Here is a 17,935-nt window from a genome sequence, read left to right on the forward strand (position 1 = left end):
GCTCCATCTTCTAGGGCAGCTTCCGCAGAGGGAGAATGGTAGGCCTAGCAGGCCCTGGAGTGGCCAGGCCCTTAGCTGAATTGTTCATAGGCCGGAGCATCTCAGGGGCTACACGCTTTGCTGGAGGAACGGATCCACAACTACAGAGAGGCTGCGGCCAGTGCCAAGGAGGCAGGCGAAGCAGCCAAAGCCAGGCGCTGCGAGCGTGGCCTGAAGGTGAGTCGGGCTAGGCTGGGAGCAGGGCAGGGGAGGGGGCTGCATGAAAGGCAGCTGGTGGAGATTGCACCAGTGGAGGGGAGGTCACCCCACCAGACTTTGGGGGTTGGGGGGCCACCCCTGGCCTATCCTGGAGCAGGGTCTGGGCTGAGATGGCTGGCTGGGTTTCTGGACCAGTTCTCTCCCTCAGACCTTGGAGTCGCAGCTAGCCTCTGTGAGGAGAGGCAGAAAGATCAATGAGGATGAGATCCCACCTCCAGTGGCCTTAGGAAAGCGGCCCCTGGCCCCCCAGGAACCAGCCAACAGGAGCCCTGAGGCAGACCCTCCAGCTCCCCCTGCCTTGGAGTCAGGTATCTGCAGATGCCCAAATCCTGTTCTAGTTCCTGGGGTCATAGCCCACAGCCCGTGTCCCCAGCCTGCCACCACTGTTCATTACCATTGGTCACATCCTCCCCAGGACATCCTCAGGCCAGTGAGGTCCGTGGCCGCCGCCTTCTGTGACCCTCATGTGCTCTCTGGGGACCGTTTGTTTCCTTATAGACAACCCCTCCCAACCTGAGACCAGCCTCCCTGGCGTTTCTGCCCAGCCCGTTTCAGACTCAGACCCAGACCCGCGGGCCCTGCTGTCATCCCGACAGAGAGAGTACAAAGCGGCTGCCCTCAGTGCCAAGCGGGCTGGAGAGCTAGACCGTGCCCGAGAGCTCATGAGGATTGGGAAGGTATGGCATCTGGCTCAGGGCACATACCCTCATTTTATAGATACGGGAAACTGAGGCTCAGGGAGCTAGACTGAGATTGAGTGAGATTGGCCTGAGTGGGGGTTGTTTCAACCCAGGCTCTTGGGGTCCCCTGGCTTTCAACCACCCCTGCTTTTCCAACTCTGCAGAGATTTGGTGCTGTCCTGGAGGCCCTGGAGAAGGGGCAGCCTGTGGATCTGAGTGCCATGCCCCCGGCACCTGAGGGTCAGTATGTATCTGCTCAGGCTGCGGTGGGGTTGAGGAGGAGTAGCAGGCCTGGGGCTGGCCAGGCCCTCCCACCTACTCCTCTACTCTGGATCCCCCAGATCTGAAGCCCCGGCAGGCTTCTCAGGCCGCCACAGCACCCTCAGTCATTCCCCCAGCCGTGGAGCGAATGCAGCCAGTGATGGCCCCTGAAGTCCCAGCAACCCCAGGTAGGGCAGGATGGTGGGACTGTGGCGTGGGGACCTGCAGGCATTGAGGGGCAGGCTGAGCTGATGCCCACTTCTTCTTCTTTCCTTCAAGTGGCCCCTACAGAGTCACAGACAGTGCTGGATGCCCTGCAGCAGAGGCTGAACAAGTACCGTGAGGCGGGCATCCAGGCCCGGAGTGGTGGGGACGAGCGCAAGGCTCGGATGCATGAGCGCATTGCCAAGGTGGGCCCGCGGCTGTGCAGCCCCTGCCTATGCTGGCCTCTTCCCTGGCTGGGTGCTCTGTCTCCCTGGTCCTCCAGCTAGTCCTTGTCTTTTCTGAACCTTCATCTGTTTGTCTCTCTGGGACTCTTGCTGCCTTAGGGATCTTTTTTTTCTCCCAGGGCTGCTGTCTTCCCACCAGTCTCCCTCTCCTTGCCCCACTGTGTGTCATGCTGGGCAGGGGGCCTGTGGGCTGCTGCCGACCACAAGCCCCTCCCTTCCTTCCCTTGCAGCAATATCAAGATGCTATTCGAGCACACCGAGCAGGACGCAAAGTCAACTTTGCTGAGTTGCCTGTTCCTCCGGGTGAGTGGGGCATGGCCTAGGGGCTCTGTGAGGAGGAGGTCCCTGGGCAAGAAGGGAATGGGGGACAGCCAGTGGGGATGACTTTTCATGCGTCTGCCTCCCCCCTGTGGAGCCATCTATCCCAGCCATGCCCCAGCAGAGCCATGCCCCCCACAGGGCCCCAGGTAGCTTTGTGCTTCTCTGAGCCTGCTCCCTGCCCCTCCCATGCTGTCTCTCTCCCACAGGATTTCCCCCCATCCCTGGCCTGGAGCCCACTATGGGTGTTGAGGAGGACGCAGTGGCAGCGACATTGGCAGCTGCAGAGAAACTGGCTTCCGCAGAGGATACAGCCCCAGCTCATGAAGACGAGGACGAGGTTTGGTTGAGGGCTCAGCTCCAGGGCTGGTGGGGAGAATAGCAGGTGGAGGGTAAACCCAGACCCTGTTGTCCATATTAACAAGCCCAATAAGGTACATATTCTTTCCTCCACTGTACAGAGAAAAAACTTGCCCAAGGACACCCAGCTAGGAAATAGCAGAGCTAGGATTCAAATCAAGGTCTTTCTGAACCCAGAGCCCCGGCTCTATCCCCATTACCCTGTAGTCTCTCTCCTGTTGGAGAGGTTAGATGTGAAAGCTTCTGAGGCTGTTTCTAGCTCTCAGATCTTTTAGGGCCCAGGAAGAGAAGCCACCCATCTCAGGTCACATAGCGATTTAGTACAGCGTTAGGAAGACAGCCCAAGTCTGGGAGCCGCCATGGCCATGCTGGGGAACACATCCCCTCCTAACAGCCTCCTGGGCACCTGCAGGGTGAGCCCCCAGCACAGGCCCCAGTGGCCAAGAAACCTGCACGGCCTACAGTCCCTTCATCCCAGCGCCTGCCTGAGCCCAGGGCCTCAAGTTCTAAGGAGTCACCGAGTCCATCTGGTGAGTTGGGGACAAGCAGGGTGAAGAACTGAGGGCCTAGAGAGGGCAGGTGTGGCCCTAACCAGTGGCCTTCTCCCTTCAGTGCGGGAGCAGCTGGCACTGCTGGAGGCACGGAAACTGCAGTACCAACGGGCAGCCCTGCAGGCCAAGCGCAGCCAGGACCTGGAGCAGGCCAAAGCCCATCTGCGGGTGGCCAAATGTCTTGAGGCTCAGATCATCCAGGCCCGATCTGGCAGACCTGTTGATCTGTCCAAGGTGAGTCCCACCTGGTTAACCACCAGGACTTCTCAGGTGGAGAAGGTGGCTGGCAGGCTTGACAGGCTGTGAACGAGGGCAGCTTCTGGGATGAGGTGGGGTTTGGATAGGACATGATGACAGCTGGGAAAGAGCCTTTTGCTCATACCCCTCTACCTCACACCCCCAAAGGAAACCAGGAGAAGGGAAGGTGGGCTGCCCGTGGTCAGAGATGACAAGGCTGGGCCAGGCCACGGGAGGCAAGAGTGTTATCTTGGGATAGAATGAGAGGTGATGAGTTGTCATCACTGGACTTTAGTAGAAGCTGAGGAATTATTTAGTTTGGGTTCCTGCCTTTGTTGGACTTGGTAGAGGAGTAATCTGACTCTTGGGGCCCGAGGGGCCTTGTGACCTGGGTAGGTGCCTTCACCCTTGACGGATGAGGAGGGTGACTTCATCCTCATCCACCACGAGGACCTGCGACTCTCCCAGAAGGCGGAAGAGGTGTATGCCCAGCTGCAAAAAATGCTTCTGGAGCAACAAGAGGTCAGCAGGCCCCTTGTCTGTTCCTCCCCTCTGTGCCCACAGCCTCCCCGTGGAGGAAGACCTGGAGCTCCAGCCACACAGCCCTGGACTCAAATTCTTAGCTCTTCCACTTACTGGCTGTGTGACTTGGGCAAGGCACTTCCCTCTCTCAACTACATTTTCCTCATCTGTGAGATGGGGTGATAATACCCCTCTTTCAGGGTGGTACAGAGTTCAAACAACAGAGAAGAGGGAAAGAACATTGTGATGTGTGTGTGTTTATGTATCTGTCTGAACTGCCACCTGTTCTGGAAAGGCTGCCTTCTGAGGGGATGTTTGAGTTAGGTTTTGATGGAAGGAGTTGGTAATTTGGGGAATGGCTCTCCTCAGAAGAGAAAATGGCAAAAGTATAGGCAGAGAAATGTGGTGGGACTTGGGAGTAGTGCCCTTGGGGCTGTGTTGTGGGAGGAGAGAGGTGAGGCTACAGAGGAAAGTTGAAGCTTTGAGAAGTCTAGCCTTGAATGCCAACTGAAGCAGGTCCTGCTCTGGGCTCGGGAGTCACTCTGGGCCTCTGTTTTCAGAAGTGTCTGCTGTTCTCCAAGCAGTTCATGCACCAGGGCAACGTGGCTGAGACCACCCGGTAAGTGCAAGGGCTGGGACTGGGCTCATGGGGTGGGGAGAAAATCCACCGTCATGCTGACATACCCATCCCTGTCAGATTTGAGAAGCTTGCTCAGGACTGCAAGAAACAGCTGGAGATCCTGCAGCTGGCCCAGGCTCAGGGCCTCGACCCTCCCAGCCACCACTTTGAGTTGAAGACATTCCAGACCGTGAGGTACCAAGGCCTAGGGAAACAGGGGCTCCAGGCAGGGAGGGGCAGGAGGCTGGGAGCCCAGGCCAGAGACTTCTACCCCTTTAGTGAGGCTTCCCAAGCCTGGCCCCGCTGTGGGCACTGGGGCTTCTGAGGAGTAGGACAGGGTGCATGCTAGTGGAGAGTGCACAGCTGTCTGAGTGCTGTGGAAAGAGCTCTGGACCAGAAGTCAGAGACCAAGGTCTGCATACTAGCTCTGCCTCCCCTCCCTCCTGTCACCACCCAGCTGGGCAGACAGGCCCTGGAAGAAGGGACCTTGTTCCACTACTGTCCTTCACTTTTGAGCATTTTCTCCTTCCCTCTTGGCTCTAGGATCTTCTCAGAACTCAACAGCACAGAAATGCATCTGATCATTGTCCGGGGAATGAACCTCCCAGCCCCTCCAGGTAACCCTAGGGCCGCCCCTACTCCAGGAGGCTCTTGCCGGGACACTCCACTCCAAGTGCTAGGCTCCTGGCCACTCCCTCTGACTTGACTCCCTTTTCTCCTTCCCAGGGGTGACTCCCGATGACCTGGATGCTTTTGTGCGGTTTGAGTTTCACTACCCTAACTCGGTGAGGTTCAGGTAGAAGTAGGATCCTCTGAAACCCGCCTTGCATTCCAGGACCCTGTGCTCACTTTCTTCCCATCCCTGGGAGGCGTGGCTGCAGTGCTTGCCCTGTGTGTCTCTGTGTTTATATGCTGTCCTGACTTCTCCCTCCTCACTGCTTAGGACCAGGCTCAAAAAAGCAAAACAGCTGTGGTGAAGAACACAAACTCTCCAGGTGAGGGCCACACATGGGCCTCTTTCTCCTCCCTCAGAGTGTGTGGGCAGCACTGGTGTTTCCAGAGTGGGTTCCCATCTATGCCCTTACTCGATCCACCCCACTTGGGAGATAAAGGTGCTGTTAACATGCCTCTTCTGTAGTTGGAGAAATGCGCAGAGAGGTACAGGGACTTGCCTGGGGCCTCATGGCAAGGAAGTGGTAGAAATGGGATATGAACACAGGAATTCTGTATCCCAATTCCAAGTCTTTCCTGCTTTGTTATAATCTATGTCTAAAAAGAGTACAAAAACTCACTTCCAAGGCCAGGACTTCGATGCTGTACCACCCTTTGGAGGCAGTCACCCCAAAATGCAGGTGGAGAGATCGGGGGAAGGCAGCCAGCCCTGGGCCTCCATTTCCACTTCCTCAGGAAATCCCGAGAGCCAAGCCTCTCCTTGCTTTCTCCCTTTGCCAGAATTTGATCAACTCTTCAAACTAAACATCAACCGAAACCACCGGGGCTTCAAGAGGGTGATCCAGAGCAAAGGCATCAAGTTTGAGATCTTCCACAAAGGGTGAGGCTCCCATCGGTCACACTGCCACACGGGCCGGGAGGAGGGAAGAGCATTTGTCACTGCTGCCCCTGCATGGGCTCAGCCAGCACATTCCTGCCTTCCCTGCCCAGTCCAATCCTCTGCTGCCTCTTGGCTCCCCAGGTCCTTCTTCAGAAGCGACAAGCTGGTTGGCACAGCACACCTGAAACTGGAGCGGCTGGAGAATGAGTGTGAGATCAGAGAAATTGTGGAGGTAGGGGCTGGGGTGTGGGCAAGCCAAAGGGGTTGGTACAAGAGCCAGTATGCACTGAACGCCACACCTTGTTGTAGGTTTTCGTGCTCATTACTTAATCTGAAATTCTCCACAAGTGTGCTTAGAGTAGGTGGAATCCTCATTTCACAGGGAGAGGTTCAGAAGGTCAGAGAAATCTCATAGAGGGACCCAGGAGAAGGCAGCCTCCTTGTTTCCATGAACTCAATGGATTCCACAGGCAAGGACTATACGACCTTGCCTCTGACAAATGAGGAAACTCAGGTCCGAGAGGAAAGGGGGTTCTGTAAGCTCATATGGTGTGTCCTTGGCAGAGCTATGACCAGCTCCTTACTGATAACCTATGTAGGCTGGGGCTCTTCCCACTGCAGCACACCTGGCCCTACTGCCTGCCTGGGGAAGTTGTTCTTATGTGCACCCTGGTCTCTATTGGAGCCACTGAGGGTGGTTGGACTTCTTGGGCCTATTGTACTGCTTTGTGCCCTAACTGTCTCATCTTCTGCCCAGAAGAGGGAGTAGTGTGGTGAATGCGAAGGAACCCTGGGCGTGGGGTTCCAGTGCTGACTCTGCCACATAGAGTCATCTGCTTCTCTCTCTTGGCCATCTGTGAAGTGAGGGTTTGGGTCAGTGGAAGGCTGCTTCTTCAAGCCAATGTTTCTTCCAGAAGTTGTCGTGGGGATTGAGGAGCAAATGAACAGAGCTCTAGGATGCTTGTCTAGATTTATTTATTACTCATTTAATAAGACTCACCTAAAACCACCACCACCTCCTCCAAATACTGGGAGGGTAGGGTTGTCATGAATGGAGATTCCTGTGTTCATGCCACAGGACATCTTAGCTCCTCTCACTTCTTTCCTGGGAATGTAGGGACCTGCCTGCTCCCCATCTCTGTCCCCTTAGTTACCATCTCCCTCCCTGTGGTCCTCACAGGTCCTGGATGGAAGGAAGCCCACCGGGGGGAAGCTGGAGGTGAAGGTGAGGCTGCGGGAGCCTCTGAGTGGCCAGGATGTGCAGATGGTCACTGAGAACTGGCTGGTTCTGGAGCCCAGGGGCTTGTGAGGTGGGCAGCTCTCTGGGCCTTCAGAACCTTTGCCCCCTGCTTTTACTCAACTACTCAACTCATATCTGGAGAGAAAACCTAGGAGTTTCTCATCTATGAGAAAGACCAAGAGGCCAAACTGTTGGGTAGGGCTTATGGGCTGAGTTTCTGATGTTCCTCAGTAGAACTGGGAAGAGAAGCTAACCTTCCAAGGTTTAACTATCTTCAGGAAACCCTTTCTAAAATCTTTCTTTGTGTTTTCACTGCAGTTTAGACTGACTTCTTGTGCTTTGCACCCCTGTGTAGCCGATGGCCAGCACCAGGAGAGGAGTCAGGCCGCGACTGTGCAGGAGTTGACTTTCCCAGCTTTGCTGGCTTCAGAAGCCTTTGTACATAAGAGAGATGCTGCTACCCAAGTACCAAAGACCTGTTAAGCATGTGCACTACTGACCATGACCCTGGTCTTTCCTGTTGGCCCCTCTGGGGCCTCTACAGAAACAGGCTGGGTTCCAGGAGCCCACCTCCCCGCTGTCTCCCCCTGCCCCTAGTCTGGAAGAGGGCAAGGACACCTTCGTTCCTCTGTACCATGGAGTCCTGCAGCCCCTTAACCCCTGCGTGGCAACTCTGTACAGCTTACACTTGCCTCCAGTTGCACCACTTCTAGATGTGCCTTTAAAAGATGTAACTATGGGATGGGAGAACTTGAGGGTGATCGGGAACCTCCCCTGCTGAGGGTGGGGTCAGGGTTCCGTGACTCCAGTGGGCCAGTGGTAGCCTGTCCCAGACAACTCCGTCACCCCAGCTCTGCCCGTGCCTTTATCCCTGACAGCTGCTGCACTAGCCTTCCTGCTTCCCTAAGGACTTAGTGGAGGGGGAAAGTTGTTTTTGGTACTACTTGGTAGGAAGTAAGGGGAAGGTTGGATCTTGGGTTTGGTCCACCCACCCAAGAAAAAAGAAAGACTGTTAACTGGAAGAAAAAATATATATATAAAATTTTACGTAGACATGTTTATTTATTTAGGAAACTTAAGTCTAACTCATTGTAGGGATTTTATACTCAACTACACAGAGTATCCATCAAAGTCCTAAACAAAAGTCCTGCTCCCTGTCACTTTTTAAAAGCCAGGGTAGCAGTAACGGCTACTGCGGCTTCCTCTTGAGAGAGGGCAGGGAAAGCCTTTCCTCTTCAGCTGGTTACCTGGGGAACTTCCTTAGTTTTTTCCAAGAAATTCTCCTTTGGCTTTGTTTTTCTGAATGGATGGAGACTATGAAGGGGTTTGTAGTTGTAATAGATTTAATATTCAAAACTGAAATATTCTACATTTCTTAGAAATACCCCATCTTCCCCCACCCCCTTTTTGAATCATTAATTCAAGATCAACAAAGCATTCCTCAAGATCACTTTTAAAAAAGGTTAGAAGTGAAGCAAATACACTCAGCTTACTGATCACTATAGTATTACATAAGCACAGCTCAAGAACTGAGCTTTGTATGTGTCCTTTTGGGGGATAACAGGGCTGGACCATGCTTCCCTGCCCTTAAACGCAGAGCTTTTAGTGGGTCACAGAGTGGAAACTACACACAAGTGACTTCTTTTTTCCCCGGGCGCCCTCTGGCCAATTTTTTATTTATTTATTTTTTTGAGACGGAGTCTCTCTCTGCCAGCCAGGCTGGAGTGCAGTGGCACGATCTCAGCTCGCTGCAATCCCCACCTCCCAGGTTCAAGCGATTCTCCTGTGTCAGTCTCCTGAGTAGCTGTGATTACAGGCACCCACCACCATGCCCGGCTAATTTTTGTATTTTTAGTAGAAACGGTGTTTCACCATGTTGGTCAGGCTGGTCTCGAACTCCTGACCTCGTGATCCACCCACCTCAGCCTCCCAAAGTGCTGGGATTACAGGCGTGAGCCACCGCACTTGGCTGGCCAATCTTATCAGAAATGAGCTACCAAAACTTCCACAGATGTGAGATTTAACACTTAATTGCAGTCACGTGTATGTAACACAGCAATAATCTAGAATGAAAAGGAGAGTGGTTAGCCTTCATAAGATGATCTATAGAGCAAAGAAAGGTGACTGGAAGGCTTCCTGACCCAACCTACTCCCCTTAGGGTGTGTATCCAACCCAGTGTTTCCTAAGAGGGTTAGGGACCACTGTGGTTATCCTCGAAAGTTCCAGCCAGCTCTAGGAGTTTCTAAATTCAGGCCTCTGCTGGAAATGGCCTATTTCGATAGATACAAAGTTTTCTATGGCTCTAAAGGTTTCTCCTTTGCAACCCATTCAATTTCAGTCTGCTTCTTTGCTCTTTCAAAACAGAACCTCCAGGCTGAGGAGGCAAGACAAAGCCTCCCACCAGACTTGGAGACTGAAGTTCTTAAAAGGCCTTTGTTGTAGCCAAAGGCATGCATGCGTCACTGGTAGTGGGAGGAGCCTGTCCCAGCCTCATCTTGTCCTGAGATTTATCCACATACAGTAAACATGCGGGACACAGTGGCTCACGCCTGTAATCCCACCACTTGGGAAAGCTGAGGCAGGTGGATCACCTGAGGTCAGGAATTCAAGACCAGCCTGGCCAACATGGCAAAACCCCATCTCCACTAAAAACAAAAACAATTAGCTGGGCATGGTGGCTGGCGCCTGTAATCCCAGCTACTAGGGAGGCTGAGACACAAGAATCGCTTGAGCCCAGGAAGCAGAGGTTGCAGTGAGCCTCGATTGTACAACTGCACTCCAGCCTGGGTGACAGAGCAAGACTCTGTCTCAAAACAAACACAAATACAGTAACCAAACATTGGAGATTAGTGACTCACCTGCATTTGGGAGCCAGCTACAACCCACATCATTTAAAAATTTTCAATTCTTTGATCTCATGCAATGCACACTTTCTTCTGAATTAGCGAACTGAATAAACAACGGAAATTTTTTAGAATCAAGAAGTCTTGCTTACAATTAAAGGGCAAACTCCTGTGACTCTAACATTTTTCCTTTCTCATAGCACCATTCTGAAATTTGCATTGTTGCTTCCAAATTTTGAAGCCTTGTTTTCCAAGTATTTGTGGGCAGCTCCTAAAAGACTTTGTCCCTTAAGGGCAGCTGCTTTCAGGATGAAACCATGCGACTGAGACTGCCAGATCCTGGGAGCTTGCACCTGGGTCAGCTCCACAGATGGATTAGTTTCTTCTCTGCCTCAGCTGCCCAGGCTCTAAAATGGCATCATTTCTCCCTACTCCTTAGCCCTTCTGACTACATACAATCCCTGAATTCCCATTGCCATTATTATTATTTTTGCATTATAAAAATAGAAACCGGCCAGGCACGGTGGCTCATGCCTGTAATCCCAGCACTTTGGGAGGCCAAGGTGGGTGGATCACCTGAAGTCAGGAGTTCAAGACCAACTTGACCAATGTGAAACCCCGTCTCTACTAAAAATACAAAATTAGCTGGACGTGGTGGTGCATGATTGTAATTCCAGATACTGTGCAGGCTGAGGCAGGAGAATCACTTGAACCCGGGAGGCGGTGGTTGCAGTGAGCCGAGATAGTGCCATTGCACTCCAGCCTGGGCAACAAGAGCAAAACTCCATCTCAAGAAAAAAAAAAATAGAAACATCATTACAAACTTGCTAATTCCAGAAACAATATTCAGCAGGTTGATTGTTGTTTGAAATGTGTTAAATGCATAAATTATTTCCCAGGTGACCAGTTATCTAGAGGTAAATTTAACTGAAAATCTTGGGCCCACCAGTGTTCAGGAACCACTGTGGCTGGGGGAAGACAAGACGTGGGAATTTACGGAGGAATAGTTTCAAATCTGTAGCCCTAGAGTCCAGTAGTTCCTCAGAAAATGGTGATAAAAATACATTGCCTAGCATTTGGTAAGCATTTAATAATTTTAAAAAATTTAATAAATTACCAGAATGGCAATTCTATTCCTCTTCAGTATAGAAGGATCGCTATATCTCAATCTTTAAGTTTACAATCAAATTTTTACAAATTTTAAGAAAATTTGCCTGTTTTGAAATGTGGTGATTCAGCCCCTTGCTTTATATAATTCTTACAATATAAATTGTATAAAAGCAAGGATAAACAAGGAAAACAATTAACTAGCATTGGCTATTTTATGCCCAATTCCACAAATGATTTTACTAAACACAGAGGAGATTTGATGCAGCTGAGAAAGGATCTGAGGGCCAGTGTTTGTCCTTAGTGGGAGAATTTAAAAGCTTGCACTGAACCAGAATAAATAAGTACAATGGCAAGCAGGAAGATAAACCACAGGAAAACAGGACCAGTCCCTGTAGAAGTTCCAAACTTTTGAGGTATGTTCAGACAAAGCTGGCTATTAGACCAAAAATAACCTGCCCCTGTTAACAAGTGCTTCCTGTTCTTGTCAGGTTTGGAGGCAGTGGTTCCCAGGGCTCGATCCTGACAAGCTGCTGCTCTGTGGGCCAAGCTTCCCCCTTAGAAGCTCTGAGTACCTCTGAGCCTGTGGGAAAAGTCACAGTAAGAGTTCTGTGCAGCCACCATCGGTAAAACCTTTGAAGAGGCAGATGTCAACTATAAGCTCCCACCTCAGAGAACAGGATGAACCTACCCAGACATTCCCCAGGCCAGGCCTTTAGGCCTCTGGAAAACAGCTGCCACCACAAACACAGCTCCACAGCCTGCTGTTGCCTCGTGCTAAACCCAGCACTAGCCACTGGGGAGCAGCCTGTCGCTGTCCCAGGGGCCTGCACTAGTTTCCAGGGAATTCTTGGAGCTGTACTAATACTGCAGAAAAACTAGTTTAGCTTTGGCTTTCAGAAGATGCCAGTGACAATGGAGTACATTGCCCTAAAGCAGTATTTTCAAAATGTGCATTGTGGAATCCATTTGGTCTAAGATCAAAATAAATTTTTAATGAAACAGAAAAAGGTCAGAGTGCATCACACATATCATGGATAAACCGGATTTTGGTTTCTAATACCACTACCATTAAAAGAAGCCAGGGCTCCTTGCAGAAATGGCTGATTCCAGGGCTAGGGCAGGATAAGCACAAGATAAGCCTGAAGCATCTTGTTAGGACAGAAATAAAGAAGTACTCAAAAAAAAAAAAAAAAAAAAAAAGCATGTCACCAGGATGTAGGAGCCAACTTGAAGGGTCTCTTGTGTCTAGCTAAAGCTGAGACCATTTGTGCACCAAAATAATGAATTGGAACCACTGAAAAAGGCCAGGCTTGGTGGCTCATGCCTGTAATCCCAGCACTTTGGGAGGCCAAGGTGGGTGGATTGCTTGAGCCCAGAAGTTTGAGGCTGCAGTGAGCTAAGAATGTGCCACTGCACTCCAGCATGGGTGACAGAGTGAGACACTGTTTCAAAACAAAACAGAAAACAGTCCATGAGTGTATAATGAAAATTAAATCAATAAATTGAGAAGGAAGGGCTTCTGCTTATAGTAGATTACCAAGTGCAACCTGTAAAGCTGGAGAATGCACTAGAATTGGAAAATCATTTTGCAAACATCACAGTAAAAGATGAATGCAGGTAATAAACATCAATGCATGCCAATTTGATGGGACACTTTCATAGGTAAGATATTTGCATGGTCTGAAAGTCTACATATACTGGTTATAAGTTCCAGGCAGGGGGATATACAGAGAAGTTGGACAACACCTTGACCAAGTGATCAAAATTTACCACTGTCAATGAGGGGGCAGATGGATGTCAAGTCATTATGGGCAAAAACACATAAACTGATTCTAAATATGAGGAAATATCAAACTGAGTTGTTTTCTGTTTAAAAAAACAAGGTGGGGGTGGGGGGGCTACATTCACCAAAAGTATCAATGAGGCTGTGCAGTGGCTAACTCCTGTAATCCTAGCAGTTTGGGAGGCAGAGGATGGCGGATCACTCGAGGTCAGGAGTTGGGAGGCAGAGGATGGCGGACCACTTGAGGTCAGGCCTGGCCAACACGGTGAAACCCTGTCTCTACTAAAAATACAAAAAAATTATCTAGGGATGGTGGCGGGCGTCTGTAATCCCAGCTACTCCGGAGGCTGAGGCAGGAGAACCGCTTCAACCTGGGAGGCAGAGATTGCAGTGAGCCGAGATTGCACCACTGCACTCCAGCCTGGGTGACAGAGCGAGACTCCGTCTCAAAATAATATATGTATCAGTGACATAAAAGATCAAGATGAGTCATGACAGCCATAACCATGTCTGATTCTATACTGGAAGGTTTACTGGAGGGAAAAAATGCTAAAAAGAACATCATTGGGCAGATGCCAGGTTAAAGTATCAAATCAATGTTTGAAGTAGAGAACTGTCCTACAGTTGTGTAAGAGAATATCCTTATTTTTAGGAAATAAGCATTTAGGAGTAAAGGCCTATGATGTATACAATTTACTCTCAAATGCCTCAATTTTTTATGGACGGGGAGAAAGGGAGAGAGAAACCCTGACAAATTAAATGGGGCAAAATCTTAATAAGTGAACAAGAGGGAATCTGGGTAAAGTGTGCATGGGTTTTTTTGTACTTGCAACTTCCTAGAAGTTTAAATTATTTCTCAATAAAATGTATTTTTAAATTCCTCCAGTATTTATAACTAAAAATGTCCTGGGTGTATTCCACCAGCATTCACAGAAATACTCAGTTGAATACCTGCCATCCACACAGGCGGATCTCCAGCAATCCTGAACTCAGCTCTGCTCTCCATATGACATTTACACTGAGTTGCCCTTCCGAAACTAGAAGAGTAGATTAAGCCCTTGAGTCTTCGATTCACTTCTGTGAATAATCTGGTAAAAACAAAAATCTAAGTGTGACTTCTACTTGATAAACAGCTGTGATGTAACTGGGACAAGATCAGTGTGGAATTATCCTTTTTATACCAATTCTGTACAAAGAGTGCAAGAACTGATGCTTCATATTTTATTTCCCCTCTGCCCTCCCATCCCACCCTTGGTGATGGTTGTACCCATTTGAGCACTTCTGAGCACATGACCATAAGTAAATCTTGAGAGAGGAGCGGAATTCTTGTCTAAACAGTAACAGAAGGGGATTAGCTGCGAGGATAGCATAACTGTTGTGCAGGAACAGAAGCTGCCCAGATCTTCTTGGTGGACAATGCATAGAAGACTTAGAATTATGGAACATCTGTCCCCTCAACCACCCTTTCCCACCCGTCTCCCAAACCCCCACTCCCACCCTATTCCCCACCCCATTAATAGTGTTAACAAAAGCTTAATCTTCCAGTTTTAAAGTGCAAATGATTTGGGTATGACTGCTGTTGCAACAAGTCTGAACAGAAAAAAATGAAGTCTTCTCTGTTTATGCGATGTTTTCCAGAATATAAAAGATGAGTTCCATGACAACAGGGCCCTCACTAAGCTGGCAGGCCCCTCCATGGATCACCGGCACCAAGGCGCTGTCCAGATCATTCATGTACTGCGAGGGAAGGGGCTGGCCATTGCTCCCTGCTTGATAGCCAACCTATACCACAGAGAGAAAAGGAGGAGAGGTTACTGAACAGAGAAGGCCTCTCCAGGGCTGAGGGCAAGGAGGCTGAGCAGGAAAAGGAGATGTACTTTTTGGCCATAGGCTAGACATATGGCAATGAATACAAATTTATCCTCTTTTCTGGATTGTCACTTATCCTGTTGTTGACTCCTCCTGACCGACAACCATGAGGCACTGGGTAAGCCACTTAACCTGTTATGGTCTTAGTTTTCTGGGGAAGGGGAGAGGTGTGTAAAAAGGTATGGAGTATCAGAAATAATACCTTAATCTTTGGTTGTGAAAATTAAAATGAGAAATATACAATATACAGCTCCCTAACATAGTAGGAACTGAATATTTGTTCTTGCATCCATCTGTTCATCCATGCACCATCTTCTGAGCAACTACAAACGCAGGGATCCAAAGATGAATGTAACAGGGCCCTGCCCTCAAGAGGCTCACATATTTAGCAGAAAAATGCTTGTTCTTTGTTTTACGTGAGATAGGACCAGAATACTTCATTAGTGTAGCATTGGGCAAGCCATTAAGCAGAAAATAAATATTTGTTGATTGATGACTAGTCAGGAACTGGGGCCAGACACAGAACCTTTCATCATTCCCTGATAATGGCACAACCCTGCGCTCAGGAACCAGTTTCTCCTCATAAGCACTCAGGCCAGAAGCAGCTTGCTGGGCAGAATTAACACTCAGTGGGGAAAGGGGATCAAGCTGAATCTACACCCAAGTTCCAAGTGACTCGATGCTAAAGGGTTGAGGGAACAGAGAGGTCTGGCAATTTGTAAGCATCAAGGCAGGACCTGGCAGGTCCTACCACATGCTCCCCTCTTTACCTCACACTAAGAAGGAAACCAGCTCCTTGGAAGGCATGCAGGTGAAGAAGCCACAGTTCAAATGGTTCTGAGAGAATCTGACCAAGCATCACATGTGGGTATAGTACTATTAAAGAGAGGGCCAGAGCACTACATCCGGTCAGGCCAGAAGGTTGGAGAATTAAGCTCTCTGGGGTGATGCAGAAAAACTCACATGTCAGAAATACAGACGTTGCCCAAGGCCAGCTTTAAAAGCTGCGAAGACACGTCATACCTGATCTGAGTCAAGTGTCACACGTAGTCCCAGTTTGGTCATTCCATCTTCCTTCAGAAGCTTCAGGTGAGGACAGAGAGCAAGGCAAAAAGCTTTGGCAACATGCTCAGTCAATCTACTGTGATCTGCAGGATCACTGAGGCAATTGTGCTGGTCATCGTTTTCTAGGAAAAACACCTGTTCCCCAAACAAAAGAGACTTTTAAACTTGTGCCTAGATTTTGGGAGAAGTAGATTAGCTCACTGTATATGAGCACCCTGATTCTCCAAGACGGGCAAGAAGACATGACAGGAACAGGACACCATAAAGTCCCTGGGCCATGAAAGGTTGGGCATTTATGTCTTCCCCCTAAAAAACAATCCCTGTCTCTCCGTCTCTGCATCCATAAAACGGCAGCAGCAGCCTGCCTAACTCCCTGCAAGCCTCCATGGTTGCAATGGCACATTCTTCTCAGAACTAGAAAAGGCCTCCATTTTGCATTGTATGCCACTAAAAGGTAATCCCTATATGTGGACAATTTACCTAGAAAATGATCTTAAGTCTAAGAGAATGGCTCTTATAGCTGACGTGACCCAGCTGCTTTATTTTACAATTAGTCTTAGAAGGGAATTGACTGGCTCAAGGGCACAGAAGAACTTAAGAGACAGAGGAAGAGCCGGGCTGAGCCTGGCATCTGAGCCTTCTTTTGCAGAGCTTTTTCCACCACACAGCCCTGCCACTATAGAGGCGGGAGCTGTGTCAGCACTGTGCACAGGCAGAAGTGGAACACACTTGGAACTGATGACCCAAGTCCTAGCACTATAGAGGAAGGGTCATGAGCAAGTCCCTTAGAGGACTCAAGGAAGTTAAAGGACTTCTTTTTTTTTTTTTTTTGAAACAAAGTCTCGCTCTGTCACCAGGCTGGAGTGCAGTGGCATGACCTCTGCCCACTGCAACCTTTGCCTCTCAGGTTCAACTGATTCTCCTGCTTCAGCCTCCTGAGTAGCTGGGATTACAGGCATGTGCCACCATGCCTGGCTAATTTTTGTATTTTTAGTAGAGATGGGGTTTCACCATGTTGGCCAGGCTGGTCTTGAACTTCTGACCTCAGGTGATCTGTCCGCCTCGGCCTTCCAAAGAGCTGGAATTACAGGCATGAACCACCGCACCTGGCCCAAAGGACTTACTTTATTTTTTTTGAGATGGAGTCTCAACTCTGTTGCCCACTGCCCAGGCTGGAGTGCGGTGGCGCGATCTCAGCTCACTGCAACCTCCACCTCCCGGGTTCCAGCAATTCTCTTGCCTTAGCCTCCCAAATAACTGGGACTACAAGTGTGCACCACCACACCTGGCTAATTTTTATATTTTTAGTAGAGAAGGAGTTTCACCATGTTGGCCAGGTTGGCCTTGAACTCCTGACCTCAGGTGATCCTCCTGCCTCAGCCTCCCAAAATGCTAGGATTACAGGTGTGAGACACCACACCCGGCCCAAAGGACTTCTTTTTATTTTTCTTTTTTTTGAGATGGAGTCGCGCTCTATTGCCCAGGCTAGAGTGCAATGGCGCGATCTCGGCTCACTGCAACCTCCGCCTCCCAGGTTCAAGTGATTCTCCTGCCTCAGCTTCCCAAGTAGCTAGGATTACAGGAGCCTGCCACCAAGCCAGACTAATTTTTGTATTTTTAGTAGAGACGAGGTTTCACCATGCTGGCCAGGCTGAGGACTTCTTAATAATTAATTTGCCTCGGCAGGGCGCAGTGGCTCACGCCTATAATCCCAGCACTTTGGGAGGCCAAGGCGGGTGGATCACAAGGTCAGGAGATCAAGATCATCCTGGCTAACACGGTGAAACCCCGTCTCTACTAAAAATACAAAAAAAACCCACAAAAAATTAGCCGGGCGTGGTGGCAGGCGCCTATGGTCCCAGCTGCTCAAGAGGCTGAGGCAGGAGAATGGCGTGAACCTGGGAGGTAGAGCTTGCAGTGAGCCAAGATCACGCCACTGCACTCCAGCCTGGGTGACAGAGTGAGACTCTGAATCAAAAAAAAAAAAATTAATTTGCCTCTGTAAAGTGGAAAGCACCTGACTTCTCTGGTTATTGTGAAGATAAAACTATATAAAGGCAAAATATACGGCCGGGCGCGGTGGCTCACACCTGTAATCCCAGTACTTTGGGAGGCTGAGGCAGGCAGATCACAAGGTCAGGAGTTTGAGACCAGCCTAGCCAACATGGTGAAACCCTGTCTACTAAAAATACAAAAGTTAGCTGGGCGTGGTGGCAC

General features: G+C 49.7%; 2 protein-coding genes across 17 annotated transcripts in view; one reads left to right on the plus strand and one right to left on the minus strand.

Annotated features, from left to right (window-relative positions):
- CC2D1B (coiled-coil and C2 domain containing 1B) overlaps positions 1 to 17,935 on the plus strand; it is a 28,886-nt gene that overhangs the window by 5,557 nt on the left and 5,394 nt on the right. The window contains exons 6-26 of one of the 15 annotated variants that reach the window (XR_010138347.1): positions 91 to 216; positions 407 to 566; positions 757 to 935; positions 1,103 to 1,178; positions 1,280 to 1,387; positions 1,479 to 1,609; positions 1,879 to 1,951; positions 2,176 to 2,306; positions 2,721 to 2,856; positions 2,939 to 3,111; positions 3,511 to 3,636; positions 4,197 to 4,255; positions 4,334 to 4,450; positions 4,799 to 4,872; positions 4,982 to 5,040; positions 5,199 to 5,250; positions 5,708 to 5,807; positions 5,949 to 6,039; positions 6,988 to 7,032; positions 13,751 to 13,875; positions 14,423 to 14,771. Coding sequence is in view for 13 of the 15 variants with exons in the window: in XM_024248420.3 (XP_024104188.2) it covers positions 91 to 216; positions 407 to 566; positions 757 to 935; positions 1,103 to 1,178; positions 1,280 to 1,387; positions 1,479 to 1,609; positions 1,879 to 1,951; positions 2,176 to 2,306; positions 2,721 to 2,856; positions 2,939 to 3,111; positions 3,511 to 3,636; positions 4,197 to 4,255; positions 4,334 to 4,450; positions 4,799 to 4,872; positions 4,982 to 5,040; positions 5,199 to 5,250; positions 5,708 to 5,807; positions 5,949 to 6,039; positions 6,988 to 7,032; positions 7,366 to 7,530 (2,181 nt within the window). In the remaining 2 variants the exon portion in view is untranslated. Of the gene's footprint in view, positions 1 to 90; positions 217 to 406; positions 567 to 756; positions 936 to 1,102; positions 1,179 to 1,279; positions 1,388 to 1,478; positions 1,610 to 1,878; positions 1,952 to 2,175; positions 2,307 to 2,720; positions 2,857 to 2,938; positions 3,112 to 3,510; positions 3,637 to 4,196; positions 4,256 to 4,333; positions 4,451 to 4,798; positions 4,873 to 4,981; positions 5,041 to 5,198; positions 5,251 to 5,707; positions 5,808 to 5,948; positions 6,040 to 6,987; positions 8,099 to 11,489; positions 12,009 to 13,750; positions 13,876 to 14,422; positions 15,836 to 17,935 lie in introns of those variants that run through there. The other 14 variants (XR_010138346.1, XM_063718918.1, XM_054554776.2 and 11 more) reach the window with 14 other exon arrangements.
- Positions 13,992 to 17,935, minus strand: part of ZFYVE9 (zinc finger FYVE-type containing 9) — a 201,123-nt gene continuing 197,179 nt past the window's right edge. For both annotated transcript variants that reach the window (XM_024248413.3, XM_054554772.2), the window contains 2 exons: positions 15,677 to 15,853; positions 13,992 to 14,566 (listed from right to left, as the gene is read on the minus strand). In XM_024248413.3, coding sequence (XP_024104181.2) covers positions 14,405 to 14,566; positions 15,677 to 15,853 — 339 coding nt within the window. In that variant the 3' untranslated portion in view covers positions 13,992 to 14,404. The remainder of the gene's footprint in view (positions 14,567 to 15,676; positions 15,854 to 17,935) is intronic.

Source organism: Pongo abelii, chromosome 1, assembly GCF_028885655.2.
Source record: "Pongo abelii isolate AG06213 chromosome 1, NHGRI_mPonAbe1-v2.0_pri, whole genome shotgun sequence".
In the NCBI taxonomy this organism is placed as follows: domain Eukaryota; kingdom Metazoa; phylum Chordata; class Mammalia; order Primates; family Hominidae; genus Pongo; species Pongo abelii.